Below are 20,512 nucleotides of genomic sequence, written 5' to 3' on the forward strand. Positions count from 1 at the left end.
ACACGGGTGTAAACCACCTGTCGCATTATTATAATATCGGCTTCCGATTTGGGCGTTGGTATTACACTGCAGTACTGTATAGCGTTCCCTGCCCATTATTCATATTACACATCTCAAACGAAAATAGATATTACTAGCTTTTCGATCAATAATTTACCATTAAAGGAATAGGTATCTCCTGCCTAAAACCAAATTAAACCATTTACGTTACATTAATATTTAAGCTGCATACCAAAATGTATACGGAGTAGATCTACACCAAATCAAATGTTTACATTTTTTTTGAAACACTTGAATAAATTCATTGCGTGTTAAGTTTAAAGCACACAGATAGGAATTTTTATTGAACAATATAGTATAAAGTATAAACTGGATCGTGTCTATTTTTAACTTGCCGTCACGCACGAGACCTCAGGTATGTTTTAATAAATAATCTCGTGTACAGTAGCAGACGACATTTTAGTGTTGTCTTGTATGAAAGGAAAATACTTCTGTTTTAAGCGTGCATAATTCTGCAGGACAATATCGACAAAAGGGAATTAACATGTGACTAAAGGCATTTTGGAACTAATTTAGTGGGCGTGGTCCTAATTAAAGGTAAGAACACGTTTCTATCACAGAAAGTGTAAAACAATTTAATTTTTTTAAGATTCTTTTTCATTGATTTACATTTTGTATAAAGGGCGTACAGTTTTAAAATAGGCCGTTTCATACTGCGTAACCGGTTAAGTTAAAAATCATCACACATTGAAGTTAAAACGGTGTCATGTTGGTCACAGGTTAAGAAATATGTTATACATTTTCCCGTCCATAGGTTAGAGGACAATTTATACCCGTGTGATATTTCCATTGCAATTGTTTTCTAGTTTCTAACAAGTGTATGGCATAATGGCCACAGGGTCTACGAGTTTTGGGCCTGCTGTATCGAACTTTTGACCATCATCCTAACCGAGTATACACCGTTAAAACGCAACGCATTCAGTTATTATTTAAATTATTAAACCTTTAAGAGCATGCTTGAAATAATAATAATAATAATAATAATGATAATAATAATCTTGTGTAACTGTATTAGGCTACCAGTGTAATTGTATGTAAGGTCACCAGTGTGACTGTATAAGGTCGCCAGTGTGACTCCTAAGGTCGCCAGTGTAACTTTATAATGTCGCCAGTATGACTGTATTAGGTCTCTAGTGTGATTGTACATGGTCACCAGTATTACTGTATACGGTCACCAGTGTTACTGTATACGGTCATCAGTGTTACTGCTTACGGTCACCAGTGTTACTGTATATGGTCATCAGTGTTGCTGTATAAGGTCACCAGTGTTACTGTATACGGTCACCAGTGTTACTTTATACGGTCATCAGTTTGACTGTATATGGTCACTAGTGCGATTGCATTAGGTCACCAGTGTTGCTGTATACGGTCACCAGTGTTACTGTAAACATTCACCTGTTTGACCTGTATATGGTCACTAGTGCAATTGTATTAGGTCGCCACTGTAATTCTTAAGATTATTAGGTCGCCAGTGTAACTGCATAAGGTCGCCATTGTAACTATATGAGGTCGTCAGTGTTACTGTTTACGGTCACCAGTGTTACTGTATACGGTCACCAGTTTACGATATGATCACTAGTGCGATTGCATTAGGTCGACACTGTAATTCTTATGATTATTAGGTCGCCAGTGTTACTGCATAAGGTCGCCATTGTAACTGTATGAGGTCGTCAGTGTTACTGTATTATGTCGCCAGTGTGACTTATTAAGTCGCCATTGTGACTCCTAAGGTGGCCAGTGTAACTTCATAAGGTCACCAGTGTAACTGTGTTATGTTGCTAGTGTAATTGTATTAGTTCGCCAGTATTACTGTATTAGGTCACCAGTGTTACTGTATATGGTCACCAGTGTGACTGTATTAGGTCACCAGGGTTACTGTATATGGTCACCAGTGTGACTGTATTAGGTCACCAGTGTGACTGTTCTAGGAAACATGATAAATGTGCTATGCAAATCAATAGAACAGCTGTCATAGGAGTATCAGCAGTACAATCAGAACTAATATTGAAGATATTGCAGTAAAGAACGATACATGTATCAATATTGCTATTGTCAGCGTGTTGTGGAATTCATTCAGGTTATGATAACGTTTATAAATGAAATTAGAGCACCTGATCAAGTTTTGTTAACTGTTAAACATCAATATCATCATCATCATCATCATCATCATCATCATCGTCATCATCATCATAATAATAAAAACACATTTGCGTTAAGACAAATTTGTATTCATAGAAATAGAATAAGAGGACACGATCAAATGTTGATGACTAGTTAATAAACTGAAAAAGCATATTATTTTGTTATACCACAAACATGACGCAGCTTTCTTGATAAACACCCGATCCCTTCCGTGTGACAAAATAAGAATAAATTTTCATAAATTTGTCTTTCAAAATCAGGCACGCGTTCAATAATAAACCTCCTATCATGCATGACTGCTGGAAAAAAAGAGGGAAACACCTGAATTTGTAAATATAACGCCTTAATATCGTACGTCACATAGCAGGATTTTATTTCAAGCCAACTTTACCAACAGTCACACCACTTAAAGGTATAACATTTTGCTTTTCTTAAAGGCGCATTATGCCTCAGAAATTCATATTTCTTTGATTCTTAAGAAATGTCAACCATGTGTTTAATTATGCTTAAATAATTATTTTAGAGCATGTTACATGTTTTGAATACTAAAGAATGTAGCACTGACCGTGCAGTAATGTGTCACGAAGGTAGCAAAATATGTAAATAAATTAGTATTTTGACTTCCATACAAAATAACGGTACTAATTGATTATTCACTAGAATTATACCGATAGCTGACTAAGCAAAAGCAGGAAAAGAAAAATATTTCATGTACATAAAAATTATGTTTATTGAAAATGAGAACCTTTTTAAAACTTTAACAATATACCAAAAATAAATGGTTTTGAGAAGTAAAATTGATAGCACTTCTGAGGCATAATGGGCCTTTAAAATATACTTACATTGTATATTTCTAATAGAACTTAGAAGTCGACTCAAAATGATATTTCGGTAGAACCTATACATGTATAAATGTTTGAAAAACAATCGGTATTTTGTGATTGTTTTGCACAAATCATCTTCAGTTTTCATGAATATTTGAAAACCGTTCGAACGCTTTACTTCTATTTGGCGTGTACTAGTATTTTGTGAAAGTCTTCGACATATTTATAAAGCAGCATGTAATGTAACATGCATACATAGGTTATACATAAAAAAGCAGTTTGAATCGGCTTCCTTATTTTTACTAAGAACAGCAAAAATGTCTACCTAACTAGAAGCTGGTCTATCGTCTTAATTAAAGATATTACATACTAACTTAAATATATTGCATACTTAATTAAATATATTACATACTTAATTGAATATGTTACAAACGTAATTAAAGAAATTGCATACTAAATTAAAGATATTACATACTTTACTAAATATATTACATACTTAATTAAAGGTTTTACATACTTAATTAAGGATATTACATACTTTTAATTCGAATAATATGGAAAAAAAAAAAAATTGGTGTAAACAAGTATCTTCAAAAGAAAAAAAGAAATCGTGATAATATGTGAATGTTTCCGACCAAGCCTATTATTTATTAATTCATTTGAGTGAGTAATTTCGCATTTTGTAACAAAATAAGATACATTTACATTGTTGAGTGATGATATATATATGTGTAATGCTGTAAATCTTAATTAACTAATTCATTTAGTATATTCCTCGAGGATATATGTACATGTGTATTTTATTTTTTATTTATTAACATTTCGAAAGAAATCTGATAGGGTGGTCCTCCGTGATACCGCGGTAATATTAATTAATTTATTTATTTTTTGAAAAAAATGTGAGAATATTTTTTTAAAGAAGACTAAAATTTCATTAAGTATTAGTTTGACGCCAAGTAAGGGGGGGGGGGGTAAAAATACGATAGGAGGGAGCAGATCGGCCTCCGTATGTTCGATGACGCCGTTCTTCAGGGTGACTTTTTCGACATTGTACAGGTTGTAATCTAAGATAAGATTCACATTTAAATTACGTTATTGATTGAATAGGTTATTCAAGTGTATACATACAGGAAATCGTTGGACACTTATAAATCAGATATTACAAAGAATTTAAAAGTTTATGATAACGGAAGATCTACTTCAGGTCTAAATGATAAAAGAAAAACGCGGTATGGTCTTAAATTGTAAAGTTGAAGAAGTTCCAACAGACGAATATTAAGCTAGCTTTACTAGATTGGTTGATTGAATGTCATCGTTAGGAAAAGCCACAACAACAACAACACTGATGTCCGTCCGCTTGCACAAACAAGATACGACGCTGTAAAGAAAAATAATTGAAATTCCCAATCGCTTAACTGGTAGACAGGGACTTAATATCTAAGAAGTTCGTTTATCCCAATACAGGACTGGTTAAATGGTTATAGATTTTATCAAAATAATTTCTACATGTTTAATAACAAAGCTGTGATTTGAAGAATGCATGCATAACAAAAAAGCCCCAAAAATGCCGGCATGCATCGCAAATATGCTTGGTCATTAAATTTGTAAAGAATTTGTTATTCACCGAATCCACCCTTATTTGATTTCAGAGTTAAAGCAAACATTTTAACTACCCAACTGGGACTTCTTTGCGGGGCGTTTTATTGGATAAATGCAACAGGAAGTATTGTGCGATACAATATCACCAATTATTTTAAAACGAAATACGATCATTGTAATCTGACGATTTTAAATCCGGATTTGTTTTTTGGCAGCATAAATTAACATTATCTGCTATACATTAAAGCAATTACAACGTTCTTGTATACATTTAATTGCTTTTAAAAGTGTTTTTTTGTGGTGTGGATATACACAATTTACATCAACACCGGTAAAAATGTTCGCGATACATAGTTTGTTTATTCTGCGCATATTAGAATGCTTTACATGTATACACTAGTCTTTAGAAAATACCTAGAATGACACACGTATTGCACACAGTTTTCTATCACTGCATATATTTCAAATTTGATATTGTTAAAAAGTCAAAAATCTGGAAAAGATTGGTTGCCTCTGAGGTTTTGATTACATGCTATCAATTTGGTTTCATGGCGACAGCTGTTGTTTTTATTTGTTTGGGTCGTCAGACCAAACAAATAATGGTAGCGAAATTTCACACCCTGATGCTGTTAATTGCAAATGCCGAAAGTAGTCCGTTTTTTGAAGCGGTTACTTCCCTTCATATGCACATTAACGTCGAAAGATTTAAGGGGAGATCACTGCGTAAAGATTGTCAAATGACAGACGCATTAGTTTTCGTAACGAAAAAGTAGTTCCCGATTGGTCAAAGATTTCTAATATTGTGTTATTCTTATAGATATACATGCTTATATTCAGCTCCATGATTATTTACTTCAATGTTAAGCAATAGGTTTACCGTGAACAAACTACATCGAAATTAATAAGGGTTACAAACTCTAATTGAGAATAATATGGTATTCTTCAGGCTGTTATCTTATAAGTCCCCGTGGTCGAAGGGTTTACACGCTCGCTTTAGAAGCGAGAGGTCCCAGTCAGGCTACTCATGTCTTCTTTTTTTTTTTTTTTTTAATTGATTAAGCCAAATACACTTTGAATTGAATATCAGTGTTGCAATTAGTCTTGAAGCCACTATAGTTATAGCACTGGAAACAGAATTTGGTGACACTTTACAAACAGATTGGTTTATAGTCTTACAACCTTTACCTAGCATGGGATTCAGGCGTTTATATTTTTTTGCTTATTCATAATATACGTGCTATTTCATAGATAACACAACATCTCTGGTTTTGATAGTATCAATTTGTCGATTTGCCGAACAGAAGCACATAAAAAATCGACAGACTGGTACCCAGGCTACCTTCACCTTTCTGACATTCTGAGACCCAAACAAATTCAGCGCCTTCTGTGCTTTGATTTTAATTGTACATAGCATTTATTTTGGTTCAGTAATTAACAAATATTTTGACAGGAACCTTTGTTAACGAACAAGGCGTTTATGTAAATGTTTTGCAATATTTTGATATGTTGTATTTACGCTGTACTTTTCGTGTCAAACAATACATTTAACTTGCATACCATTGTTGATATACAGTTATAACACAACCAGGGCGCACTGAAGCACATTCCAAAAAATGTTTTAATTAAAGGAAGAACATGCATGACATGCAAGAGAAAAGTTGGCATTGTCCGTCACTTATCCCGCCGCATACATACGTATAAGCGTTTATTTGACACAGAATTAACATAGCAAATATTGTCAACACGTCTCTTATAATACTGCACGTTTGTAACGTCATTTTTCATTGTATAATCGAGACGTTTATATAGTTTTTTATAATACTGCACGTTTGTAACGTCGCTTTTCATTGGATAATCGTGACGTTTATATAGTTTTATATACACGGCTGCTGTAGATTCATGAAGAAATCTTACTTTTTTTCTCTAAAAATGATGATTGCTGTATTATAAATTCATTATAAAGATTGTTAACATGTTATATGGCCGTATATAAACGGCTTTTTGCAATATAACCCTCGCCTACGGCTCGGATTATATTTACAAAAAGCCGTTTATATAGGGCCATATAACCTGTCAACGATCTTTATAACTAATAATATACACGGCTGCTGTCGATTCATGAAGAAATCTTACTTTTTTTCTCAAAAAATGATGCTTGCTGTATTATAAATTCGTTATAAAGATTGTTGACAGGTTATATGGATGTATATAAACGGCTATTTGCAATATAACCCTCGCCTAACGGCTCGGGTTATATTTACAAATAGCCGTTTATATAGGGCCATATAACCTGTCAACGATCTTTATAACTAATAATAAAAGATAAGAAGTATAAGTATTTCCAGAAATGCTATAGCAATCGCTGTTCAGCAGGATATTAAAAAAGTAGACTCCTTGAAAAATAGATCAAATGTTCCTTCTTGAAAAGGAAATATTCCATATGTTGTTTACCCCGAGGAGGCTACACACTGGTTTTGAGCTTCGAACATGAGGACACTTTTTTCTATTCTATAGATAGGTAACCCGACAAAAACATGGGAACAATTACAGGAACAGGAACGGCGACAATTATTCACCTCTGCGAAGAAGTGGTTTATACAACGTATGTCGCTTGCCAGATCAAAAAATAAAAAACGCGTGTTCCAAGAATCCTTGGAGGTTGGTCGTAGCAAGAGGATGATCCGGGTCATTTGGTCAAAGGTTAAGGTCACTTTAGCCCTGACCACAAAGATTTGGGGCAAAGGTCGGTCATGACTAGAAGATCCAATACGATGAAATAATATGCGTCATAATTATATTTAAAGTTAAATATTTTAACTATTTTTAAACACTGAAAATAACGTTCACTTTTCAAGAAAAAATAATTTTGTGATGGTAACAAAAATGGACCTTGTGCATTTAACCTCCGTAAGGCTATGTGATTCAGCCTTTAAATTGTAACTGTTTTTATATTTAACCAAGCATATCAAAATAAAGGCCTTGAAATTGTGAAATCTTTCAGATAGAAATATTTTTTTAATATATACAAATGTTACATGAATGTATGTGTGATATCGGAGCAACTTATAATGTTTACCTAATGGTAATATGATTAGTTAAGTGACTTGCGAAATCCTCTTAAACTTTTTATTCAAATGAATATGATTCAGTAATAGTCATTCAGTAATAGTTATAAAGTATTTGATGTCATAAAATGTAATATATAGAATAACTATTATTTATGAACTGAATCATGGTTATGAAGAATTCTGTAAAGCTCCTTCGGAATGTTGGGTCATTGATCTTCATTATTCACGTGTCTATATACAAATGATTGCCTTTAGAAAGAAACTGGTATGCGGCATTATTTTTATTCAAAGCGGAAAAGGCGGCGGTGATGTTCATTTGTCTCTAGCCAATCATGCAGATCTTCGGAGAAATTGTGATCAAGGAAAGGTCAAGGTCCTTTCGCCGATATTATGATCAAAACATGTTACAATCGGCATAAAACGAAATAAACAAACAAACATAAAAAATGTGAATACAATGTACGTTTACAACTAAACAAGCACATTTGTGTGTTGTTCATTTGGTGGGGGAATACAAACTCTGCAATGCGACATAGTTTGGGTTTTCTAGTCAGCCAGATATGACCACACATCAACTATCTGAAGAACAACAATAATAATTAAAAAAGGAATTAGTCCATTTTAAAACGTTTATATTGACCGAAAAACGAAAAGAAAATGAAAAACAGAAAAGAAAACAGTGGCGACGATGTTGAAAGCCTTGGGGGAGATTTGGCGATATATCATCAACTGTGATTTATTACTTGATAGGGTCATAAACAAGCGTTTAATACAATCTTGATCGGTAATGATTGAAATTCATGTAACGGATGACCGAATCTCTGTATATTATCGTAATGTCCAATTTACCTTGGGTCTCACGGTAGTAAATTTACAGGGTGCAAATTACGTCCGCGCCGCCGTTCGAAGCCATTCATTAAGTAAATAAAGGGAGGTAATTTGAAATAGTGCATTATGTTGCATTTCTAAATATCGCAGGATAGTTGATGAAATAAGAAAGCAGATTTAAAGAAAAAAGAATAGGAAAATCTCTTAGATTTTTTAATAGCTTGATCTTCACGACATTTTGAATCTTTATGACGATGAATATTTTGTTTTTAATTATTTGGGTGTACAGTTTCTTTCCACGCTCAGTATATTAAATGGATTTGTTCGTGTTTTTTTTTTCAATCTTGCCTAAAACCAGTCATCACTTTTTTTGAGAGAATTTTAAAAATGCATTGTCTGAATAGCGAACAGTGCAGACCATGATCTGACGGCATAGCAGTGCTGGAGACCTTGGCTTGCAATGGTCGTATACGGGTAGATTCAGTTGCCGCTAGAAGTATAGATTAAGGTTCGTCAAAAAATGTAATTTAATCGGGTTACATTTGGGGCCTGGAAAAAAAAATGTTTTTACATTATCATGCGTGGCAATGATTTAAGTAGTTTTAAGATTAACATTTTAGTGTTCCTCGAGTTATTTTGATAATATTTAGTGCATGAAGGCATTTATGGTATTTTAAAGTTCATACCAGTAATGGTTCAGTGTCCGGGGTATGATATTTGTTTATAGAACTTACGTAGAAAACAAACGTTTTTTAAAATATATAACGAATAAGAAAATGCGTTATCATCCATATTGTGCTGACTTTATATGCGTAGATTGTGTTATTTAATAGATTTGTTGAAACAATTCCTGGTTAGTATCAAGCCTGGGAAAATCACCCATTTACGCATGCAAATACATTGTATATTGTTAATGCAAAGTACAATGTAACTTTTGTATGTATCAATGACAAAGTAACATTCAATTATTAAAATAATGGTTTTTACACGAGACTGTGTTACAAAATGCTGCAAGAGACAGAGACTAATATTACCACTATTCATTGACATGAAACCTGGTATATGACCTCCAGCAATTAACTCAACTGTCAAGGTTCAAATTTGATGTTGTTTCAAATATATTTGGCATATTGTTATTTTTATTAGGTCATCATCTTCTCATCCGGGAGTTCAAATAACTGACATTCCATATGATAGTGTATTATCCATTCATGCCAAATATTCGAATGTTTTTACAAAAGATTACAATCAACTAGCAATAACATTGCCAAAAATCAGATTGTCGTAATTCATTTCTGGCCTCTTAACGCAGTGGAACATGTCGTAAAATGTGACATATTTATTTTTTTGACACCATTCCTTTGTAGAATCGTTCTATTTTACAATATTGTCTCGTCAGGTAATTCAGATATACAAAATAAACAATCAAATACAATATTGACCCGATGTTTTCAAAAGGTAAACATGTAAAGTATAGCCTTTATAAAGATAACATTTTTGCGTTGGTGCTTGACTATTAGTGCAAATACAATAAACAAAGATAAAGGAAACCAATTACTGTTATCTATTTAATAATGAAAGAATGGAAGAAAAAGAATAAGAAATTGACAAGAGAAATTTATGTTGCATGGTGTTGCGGAGATAAAAATAAATTATATGAAAATCTGCATGATGATGTGTACATGTATATACGCGTAAAAAGTAAAATTTGTTGTTGTTTTTTTTTTCAAAATATATTGTAGGTATTATTTAATGAGAAAAGTTACAGTGTATGAAAAAAGAGAGATCTAACTTACATAGTTAATTTTAAAGTCTTATAAACGAAATCGGTCGAATTGTAATTAAAGAGTTGTGAGTCGGAGATAAAATTGTCAAACGAATAAGATATAAATTAACAAGTCATTTTTAGATAATTATATTTTGAGTATTTTCGATGAATATTTTTCACTCCACAAAAGTCACGTGATTTAGTGTTTCAGCGTTTCGTAAATAAGATAAAATATTTTAAAGCATGCACTTCTGTACTTCATGTTTCATGAATATGCATTAACAATAAACCTGTTATTTGTTTATAAATTGACAGAAATGTTTGACTTTTTTTGTATTAATTTGTTAAGTTGTATGATGTTTTAGAATAAAAATAAACGAGCTTTATTTTCTGAAAGAAACAACAAGTTTAAAGACGAATTTGTTTCTGCCCCTTTTCCTTTACTTTAAAGCATACAGTTGAAATAAATCATTACACTTAATCAAGACGAAACTAAAATAAGATTAAATGACCGAAATAATGAGTTTTGCGTCTTCACAGGTGTTTTATTTAATTTTGTTTTGCCAAATACATTTAAAGAGATTACCACATTTAAATTTACACAAGAATAATAACAATGACTAAAAAAAATGAAAATTTAAAAACTTCTATAAAACAGACGAAATCTCAGTTTTCTCTCTGGGTTTATTTATTTATAGCCATCAATCATTAAATGAATAATGCATTGTTTTTACTGTTAATAGATATATTAAATGTGAAACAGCCTATCCCCACTTCAAACTACCTGAGGGTTAACTTTATAGTAGTTAAGTAAAGTGTCAGCAGTAACAAAACACACTGGCAACCTGTCAACACAATGATGACCTTCGCTCGAGACCTTATGATAATTTGCACGTGTCACCTGATGTCATTTATCTTTTCTAAAAACGTTCAAATATATGTTATGATGTAAGATTACATACAGATCTGATGTTTTATATTAGATATCCGAAGTTTGACGGAAAAGGCCGAAAAGCGATTGCCAAGCAAAAGAAAAATGGAGGACTAGTTGCTTAATAGAAATAACTCATATTACGCAACGCAGTTACGGTTTAAGGGCGGGACGAATTGAGCATTTATAGATTTGAATGAGTGAAAATTAAATGACTTGTAATCATGTAGTCCGTGTGTAAATCTCAAATACAAATAAAGTATAAATGAAGATGTAAACGTCTGGTCCGAGAAATCTGAACTACCAAATTGCAATCATACATATAGAGGAGACACTATTCGATTGAAAGGCATTTGTTATTTATTAAATAAACACATTCGCATGGAGTTGTAGCTTACCTTCTTCACAAGTTTTCCATCTCATTAGCTAACGCCCTCTAAATATTATGCTTTAAATGAAATCCCTCCGGAGTACTTGTGATGCCTTTTAGGCCCATATATATATGAATACTATAACCTTATATATATACACTCATTTGATTTTTACGATACGTGTCGTTTTGTTTCATTTATTTAATATGCTTAAACCGTTCGATTTTATTTTTTACTGACATCAAGTACTGTATTGCTGTCTATATAAAAATATTTTTGCTTTTTTAAAGGCATCTTTTCACACAGGTTTCACTGTATAAAAAAATAAATTAAAATAACACAATATAGACATTTAAATTAAACGCAATGTGTTGTTAAACAAGAAAATACAATCAAGGGGTAGGTTTTTCGGTTCTTTTTGTAATTGTCTATTTAAAACCTCGTTTTTTTGTATGTCTGTGTAACATGATTGATAACGTGCGTTCACGTCATATTATTATGTAACGCAATGACGGCCATCAAAATTAAGACTTTTTAGTACATGCTAATTAGTGCAGGGGTTGTGTATTGTTAAACTTACATACTTACGGTTACACTTTGTTATATACCTTTAATAATATTAATGGATAATTTAGTTTAAAACTATGGGAGGACAACAGTCGGGATTATCTCACTATGGTAACGTTTTAATCTTAATGTTTAAATGTTAACATGAACTGTTACGTTACGTTACGTTACGTTACGTTACGCCATGTCAAAGTATTTCTCGTAAATGAAGTTTTCGTGTTTTCCTCTAAAAGAGTAAATATTGAAATTTATGTTGATAACTAATTAACTAGTGGTTTTAAAATGGCAAAAGCTGCGTTTTTGTTGTTGTTGAAAATTGATTGTTTCTGCGCGACATGGCTGAAAAATGCACTGTTGACTCAAATGCTAGATAACTTTCCTATAACAATACAGGATCAATTCGTTTTTCAATAGAAAGTTTATTTAGTGTCTTTATAGGCAGTTATTTTCAGTACTTCAAACAAATACATTCATAAAACACGGGTTAAAGGGTCACTTTATTGTGGACATAAAAATGGACTTCAAGCTTTACTAATGTTACACGCCGTTTCTAAAGTTATAAACTGCATGAGAGTGTTGTTGGACCACATTTGTAACAAAACACACTTCTAACAGATTGGTAACATGAGGGATTGCAATCGTTACATTTTTAATATGTTACACTTCTGTTTGTCCGAAATGGGGGTTTATATTATAATCACAGTGATGTGTTTTTTCAGAAATAGTAAAATTTCATTAAACATCTAATATTATATTTAATATCACCAGTGCCGTTATTACTTTGGCGTATCGGTTATAGCTGTATGGTTGCAGTCCAAGTAAATCGTTAAAATTGACTTAATTAGTTTAGCCAATTCTAGCTGTTTCAAGTGTGATGTTTGCATGTACTAGGCTCGACTGAGTTTAAAGAGCACCACTTGGTTGGTCTAGATTCTTCTGTGCGTTGAATCTTTTATTGTAATATTACAAAAGAAGGTAATACCAGTAATGTGTTGCCACTTTAACGCGGCTGTGCGGAAATCACGTCTGTCACCGCAATGTTTAGTAAATACCGGACCAAACTTTGAGTGGGGTTCGCTTAGCTTATGCAATTTTTATAGGGATAATTATGTGGAAAATACCATCGTAGCTTCATACACGGCGGGAAATTATTTTGCATTTATGCTTTTATTTCCATTACACATTTTTAACACCCGTTACGCATGTGATTTCATTCATATGAATTGTTTTACATACGACTTGTTACCTATGAGGTCTATAAAATGTTATACACCTACTTCATATATAACACATATCTACACACAGGATGTTTTGATTTTTTTACAGACGGTTTGAATAAAAATTCTAAAAACCGGCAAAAGCTATCTCCATCAAACATTATAATAAACAGAAAATTTGATATACAGTATACCACTTTTTACAAGGTTATTTTCAACTTGAGTTGGTTTACCGTTTACGTATAAATTTTTTTGGTATAAATTACGTATAATTACACTTAGGTGGAACAACACGTTAATATTTTGATGAAATTGTGGTTCAAAGGCCCTGCTCGACATACCTTAAGCGGATACCTGTAAAGTATTTATTGCAGAGGGACTAACTGTTGTTTTTTCAGATCCCCTTTTTATTTTAACCCAAACTTTACGTAACTTTATTGCTAACTGCATTATATGTCTCCTTAACAATATAATGAAACTCTTGCACAGCTCGAAATAAAGTGATAAGCATATTTCCATAGTATACATGTAGAAGCCGACTAGCTTGCACATCAGGGCAATCTGACCAGGCTCTTGTTGACCGCTTGGTCTTGACAACCAAGAAATTGATAATAGACATACCAGATATGGATGCTGGACAAGTCCATTAACAAAAAATTCTGCAGGTTAAAATGTTCTTGTAGTGGTAGTCACACAGTAAACATACCCATATAGGCTTTATCCAATTCCGAGCGTCCACCTGACTGTTGGATTCTATCTTGGGTCGTACTCATTATTATTTCGTTAACGATAGGATTCGTCAGTATTTCCCCTTGTACCTAAAAAACGACAGTCATTCTTGGCTGGTCTTTAATAGTTTGTAAAGCATTTAATGCACCGTGAGAAACCAGGTTATGAACAAAACGATTCATTGTTCTCCCATCTGTTGTAAACAGTTTTATTATTGTCTATAACAAAGGTGTGCTATATTCCAATGACAAATACTTGTAAAACAAATAAAAACAGTTACAATCATTTAATTGCTATTGACATTACTTCTCTTAAAGCTACGCCCAGCTGTAGACTTTTGCTATTTACAACAGTTAATTAAGTTATTATGTTACCTAGAATTGAAAGTGATTATTGCTTTGGACAACAGTAAAGGACCAGGCCAGCCTACATCTCCGTACAGTCTGACCAGGATCTTTACTGATATGTGACTCTTGATTTTAATATAAAAACATCGATAATGGACAGTTCGAAAAATGGAACTTTAAATAAATTTAGTTTTTAAAGGTTGAAAAACGTGACCAAGACTACATTACATTTAAGAAACAAGTACATTTATTGACGTGTCGGTTTTGTCATTCAACCACAGTGTCAAAACCGTTCCCGGAAAGTCTAGTTAAAGACTTCGATAACAGTCCTGTTGTATTAATTTTGTTATTAGCAGCTGGCTCGTAGACATTTAAATTTGTCACCTGCGACGAGACAATTACTTATTCATATGTATATCATTTAAAGACAGTACCAAGTATTTACGTTCTTATCTTTATATTTTCAGATTTTGAACACGAGTTTCTGGAAGCAGAACGCAAGGCTATATCGAATTCCGAGCGTTCACCTGACAAGATGGAGGCTGAATATGTCGGATTCTATCTTGGGTCGTCAATGCTCACGAAGGGAACGACAGGACTTGGTGTTATACAAAAACCACTTCGTGATAAATACTTTGCATACAGGAAATCGTCTGACAATAAAATTGGACCGGAAATAGGAATTAGAATAAATCCTAGAGGAATTATTCTTTTATTTCCAGGAGGTCATCCTGGGCAACCAAACGATGAATTTTATGACATATCTTCAGTTCATTTCATTGAAGCGGTGCAGTTTGTTACAGTGAAAAATAAGGATAAAAAATTCTACGGAGCATTTCTTCCTATTGACGAACCTGAAGGAAATCCAAGCCAAGATAAGTTGTTTGTGCAAATAGAAAAGAAATTTAATCATTTAACAAAAATATCTCACCCTCCTATGTTAGCATGTGTAATGCGCAGACCAACGGGTGTTAAGGCAGTCGATTGCCACATGTTTGTGATTCCAGTCGTTGAGGACGCTTTACGAATTGCAGACATGGTACATAGATTCCAAGAGCGTCCAGATAACCCAGAATTTTATCATGGTCGTCCGCCACCAGATCCGCGTGTTTTCCCGCCAGAGCCTGATGTCATTCCTAGAAACTTAGGACCACCAGGACCACCTCGAGAACGTGATTCCCGAAATTCGGGACAACGTGAGTCTGATGATTATGCATTTCTATATAAAGGTAGGGGTCTTGAACTCAAGCAAGAACATTTTATTAGAGGAAATGACAATGATGACAGGAGATTGGAGACCAACAGAAGTTACGAACGTGATTTTCGCGAAGAACCCCATAGATATCCGCCTCCAAATTCTGGAAGATCAGGGAGTCTTGAACTAAGAGACAGGGAAAGAATGGGTCCACGTGACTTTGACAGGGACCCATATCCGGACAGATTACCTCGAGAAATGGTAACATCAAGTGGTAGATATGTTGAAAGGGATTCTTTTGGAAGTGAACATGAATTTGATAACAGAATTGTACATGAACGTCAGCGCTCTGGAGGAGATAGGGAGATAAACAGATTTTCCGGTGGTATGTTACCAAGAAACGAATACCCAGACAGACGATCTGGTGGATTGTCTCCCAGAAACGAATATTCAGACCGACCAAATCTACCTCCAAGGGGAGATTACAATGGTCCACCTAATCGGGGACCTGAAAATTATCCAGGCGGCAGATTCCCCGACACGTCTACAGATCAGCGCCGTGGACAACCTCCACCATGGCAAGGTAGAGGTTCTGGTGAAGAATCTCGTAGTTACGAATATTCAAGACCTGTTAGGCGAGATCAGCATCCTAGATCGCCACCTTTGAGTCCACGTGGTCGGATTTCCCCGCGATCACATTCTCCACCGAGAGGACATTCCTCTCCGCGTGGACAGTCACCGGAAAGGGACGATCAAGTTTATTCGGCATCGAACCTTGAAAGCCGGATGGAGGAAGTACAAAGTGGGAAACCGGTAGCCAAAGTGCCACCTAATCGGCACGCAGGCGTTCGTGTTTTACCAAGTTTACCATTTGCCGATGCTAAAAACATTCTAAAACCAGTATCTCCTCGTACCTCTGATGTCCCAGCCAAAGCCGAGGAAAGACCTCCGACGTATAATTTCAATACCAAAGGTGATAGCGACGAAGAGGAAAGTCCGTATGATAATAACACGGACTATAGACAATTAAACAGACATCCCAGACCAAAATCTGAAAATAGCCCTCCTGCTCAAAGAAGAACGGACTATAGTCATAATATGAGAACTAAAAGTGACGATTACGGTTCTAAATATGGAAATAATTTAGGGGTTGGTAACCCACAACCACCTAAACAGTGGTCGTACGAGGACGAAAAAGAAAAGTTTTTAAAAACGAGAGATGGGGGCGGGTGGAGTAGTGCTAACAAGTCTAAATCCGCCCAAGATGGTTTAAGTGGGCCAGGACTAAATGACAGGGGTGGAAGACATATGAAAGACATGGAGATAGAAGATATGTTTTCTAATATGAGGACCTCTAATCCAGGTCGAAGTGACTTAGATTTTGAAAGGTCTTTGGGGTATTTGCCATAAGGAGTAATGAATCTTTGTAGTGTTTTCTTTGTTTTGGGTACATACGCTAATCTTAAATATGAAGAGAGAGCAGCATGGACAGTTATGTACAGTCAAATGATTTCGAGACAAGACATGCGTCCAGCCAACTGAGAATTTTGAAAAAAGGGGTTTGGAGCCGTTTGTCTTGAAAGTTTTTTAGTTGATTAAAAAGTCGAATTAGGAAGGAGTAATATACATTCAATGTAGCAAGTGAACAGGTGTAATTATTATTTAACGGGCAAGTTTGAATTTCCAGTTAGACCTGTTTTTCATGCTCTTTTGTAATCATTGATCATGTCGCTACAAAGTAGTGTAGATCTATGATTTGTTTTTTTAATTGTTTTGTTTACACATAAATATTCTAGATATTTTACTAAACAACCTAACATGTGTTTGACACTATAAATATATTTTTATTGCTAACATATGAGACAGTTTTTGTTAACTCTCGTTTGATCTATCATGTTATGAAGCATACATAATTTATGTTTCACTTTAAAGCAGCACGTCTCCAGATTCGATCTTATTTTCATGACAATTTTGAAAATGTATTAAAGAATACAATATTGTCAAGTGAACAAAATAAGTAATTAACACATGTTCAATCCACGTAAATTATCAAATAAAGGTCACCATATGAACAAGTAGCCTGTACTGTGTTCGTCACGCAGTAGATACTGCAAAATCAGTCAGTCATTCATTGCATATAACATGATGTCTGTATATCATTACTTTAATTGCAAATATTTTTACTTTTCTTTGCAGCTTTAAGACAACGTAACTTCAAAATATCTTTTTCTAACCTAAATGCAATAACATTTAACGGTGAGGCATTATAATATTTTAAAAAGTGGATGCGTGCAAATTTGATATATTCGTATACCTTTGATTTGCTTAAGATACGTTTCTTATTTTCTTCATAATTTTTTTTTATGTTATGATATGAAAAATGTTACACTACATATTTCATAGCATCTTTACTGCATTAAAATGTTATATGTGGTTCAAATAACATTTATGTATTCAGTTAAGTTTCATGAACCCGTTTTTCATAAAAGAATATATATTGCCTTATAAATATCTGTTTATGCAACGTAATACACATTTTTGATGTGTGAAAACCATATTGTACGCCGACTTCTTACCCCGGCCTTGGAGTCATTTTGCGCAAGTTGGTACCAAAACTAGTCTTCTGTAGGGAATAGGTACTTATTTTTTTAGCATAAAAGGAGGTCTAAGGCCCATAACACTTAACATTGATTTTGACAAAATTATGGCCTTTTAACTTAAAGATACTGCTTTATAATGATTCTTGTAATAGTAGTCGTGCACGTTGTCATCACGACAGCTGTTGTTTAATCTGTTAATTTTTACGTGTTTTTTTATCAACAATTTTGTCATTCAAACCTTATAAAAGACTCCTTAAAATGAAATACCGGTTTATATTTTTGTCATAATGTAAATGAAGTAACTATCAGTATCAGATTTTATAATGCTTTATTTCGGTAAGCTAATAAATGGTAATTTATTTCACTTCCGGTGTCGTTTCGTCTTTGACATAATGCACGAAGTCACATGATTTCTACCTCCACCAGAGAAGCTGGGCAGTTTCCACACGACTTTTACAGCCTCGTTATGACTGACTTAAATAATCATAGAATTTAGATTTAATACATGCATTTGTTTGCTTATTATGCATTTAATAGACTGTGTTGAAAGTTGATTACAAAATTATAAGATTTAAGAGTCACCAATTTAAAACAGACTTTTTACTTTGTCATACAAAGGTACATGTATAATAATAACGCATTGATTAACCGGCTGCGAGAAAAACAGTCAGCTGTGGGTGCAACATCTAGCCGGACTTAATTTTCAGTATATTTAACATTTGGTTAAGTGTTTTCTTCATATGCTTCTGTGATACTATCAAAATCATTCTTAAAAGACTCCCGTTATCTTATATATTTATAGTATAATTTGTTCAATCAGTTCGACTAACTTTGTAGCTGGTTTATTAAAGAATATTTTAACCAGAACATGTTAACAAGCTGGTCTTTTGTATATGAAAGAAAATATTAAATATTTTGTAACAACAACGGTTTTGTTTCATCATTGCATGATTTTTTGGCCGGGTTGCATAGGTGCAAACCCTGGTTATAGATGGTGAATGTCGGGCGGCGGCGGGGAAAAAATCGCAGTTTTCTCAACAATTACTTATTTCACCTCTTGATTTATGGCATACAACATTAACGTGTGGTCCCATATCGTGGGATTCGAGTTCAGGTCTGTCGCTCATCCACTTTCTGTTTACCAACTTAGTTAAATTTTCGACATTAATGGTCAATGGTGTAAAATTTCGTAACAGTTTTCTCACAGCCTCTTGATATTTGGCATACAACAATAACACTTGGTTCCATACCGTGGGGTTCGATTTCAGGTGTTCCTGTTTACCAACTTAATTAAATTTTCGACATTTATGGTCAAAATTGGGAAATTTTCGTAACAGTTTTCTTACAGCCTCTCGATATTTGACATATGAACCCATAATGAGGGCTTTTGCTGATTCACTTCCTGTCTACCAATTTACATTAATGGTCAATGGTAAAAATTTTTCGCAACATCACAGCTTCATGATATTTGTTATACAAATGCAACCCGGGCCTTTCTGACTGACTTATATTGTTTGTTGAATGGTAAAGCTAAGGGAAATAATCGAAATACAAATATAGGATTAAAATGTCAAGAGTTTTCACTCTTTGTGTAGTACCCGTAGAAACGAAAGGATTTATAAAAGCATATAGCTAACTTCTCTATGAAATGCTGGCCCATATGGTCATTTTCCGGCGGCAAGTTTAAGAATGAAATTCTTACAATAGAATCATATCATTAGACAGTTATATTTTACGCGTGGATCAATGATGGTTTAACATGATCAAAGTTTATTTAAAGGGAAAAAAATAAAGATAAAACAGGATTTAAACAACAAGTTATTCATCTTATATAAACGCATTTTTATAAAAAAAATAGTAATTTTCAATTAAAATTTAAAGGAACAAAGTGTGAGTATACTCTTGTAGATGTAAATTTTATCAAATGAAAAATGTCCATGTATAAAGTTTCTCTTGACAACGTCATTAGTTGATCAAAATTAAAATATTACCAGATTTATGCATTTCTAACCTTTGCTATTTGCCAGTAAACAGAATAGTGCGCAATTTTGTTAATGTTTAATATCAAATTTTGTTTTCAACTCAACTGTAATAAAATGTTACAGTCTATTGAAACAAATCCTTAGCCAGCTTGGTGGATTTTAATAAAATTATTAGTTGCTTTGGAAAGTCAAGTTTACTATTGAAGTCAATGGTTGCAATATTGGTCACTGATTGCCATGGAAAGGCACTGGTTGCTATGGAAAGTCACTGGTTGCAAGAGGTC

At 33.7% G+C, this 20,512-nt stretch overlaps 1 protein-coding gene across 3 annotated transcripts; it reads left to right on the top strand.

Annotated features, from left to right (window-relative positions):
* The first annotated feature begins 427 nt into the window (after positions 1-427).
* On the top strand, positions 428-18,610 carry LOC132742435 (uncharacterized). 3 transcript variants are annotated; one of them, XM_060730865.1, is made up of 2 exons: positions 428-597; positions 14,919-18,610. In XM_060730865.1, the coding sequence occupies exon 2, from the start codon at positions 14,987-14,989 to the stop codon at positions 17,054-17,056; it is 2,070 nt and encodes a 689-aa protein (XP_060586848.1). In that variant the 5' UTR covers positions 428-597; positions 14,919-14,986; the 3' UTR covers positions 17,057-18,610. The 3 variants fall into 3 exon arrangements, with proteins under 3 accessions (XP_060586848.1, XP_060586849.1, XP_060586847.1); XM_060730866.1 differs by lacking the exon at positions 428-597 and adding an exon at positions 2,558-2,614; XM_060730864.1 differs by lacking the exon at positions 428-597 and adding an exon at positions 12,136-12,269.
* The last annotated feature ends 1,902 nt before the right edge of the window (positions 18,611-20,512 follow it).

This window comes from Ruditapes philippinarum, unplaced genomic scaffold, assembly GCF_026571515.1.
Source record: "Ruditapes philippinarum isolate M1 unplaced genomic scaffold, ASM2657151v2 ctg265_1_1_1_1, whole genome shotgun sequence".
NCBI lineage: Eukaryota > Metazoa > Mollusca > Bivalvia > Venerida > Veneridae > Ruditapes > Ruditapes philippinarum.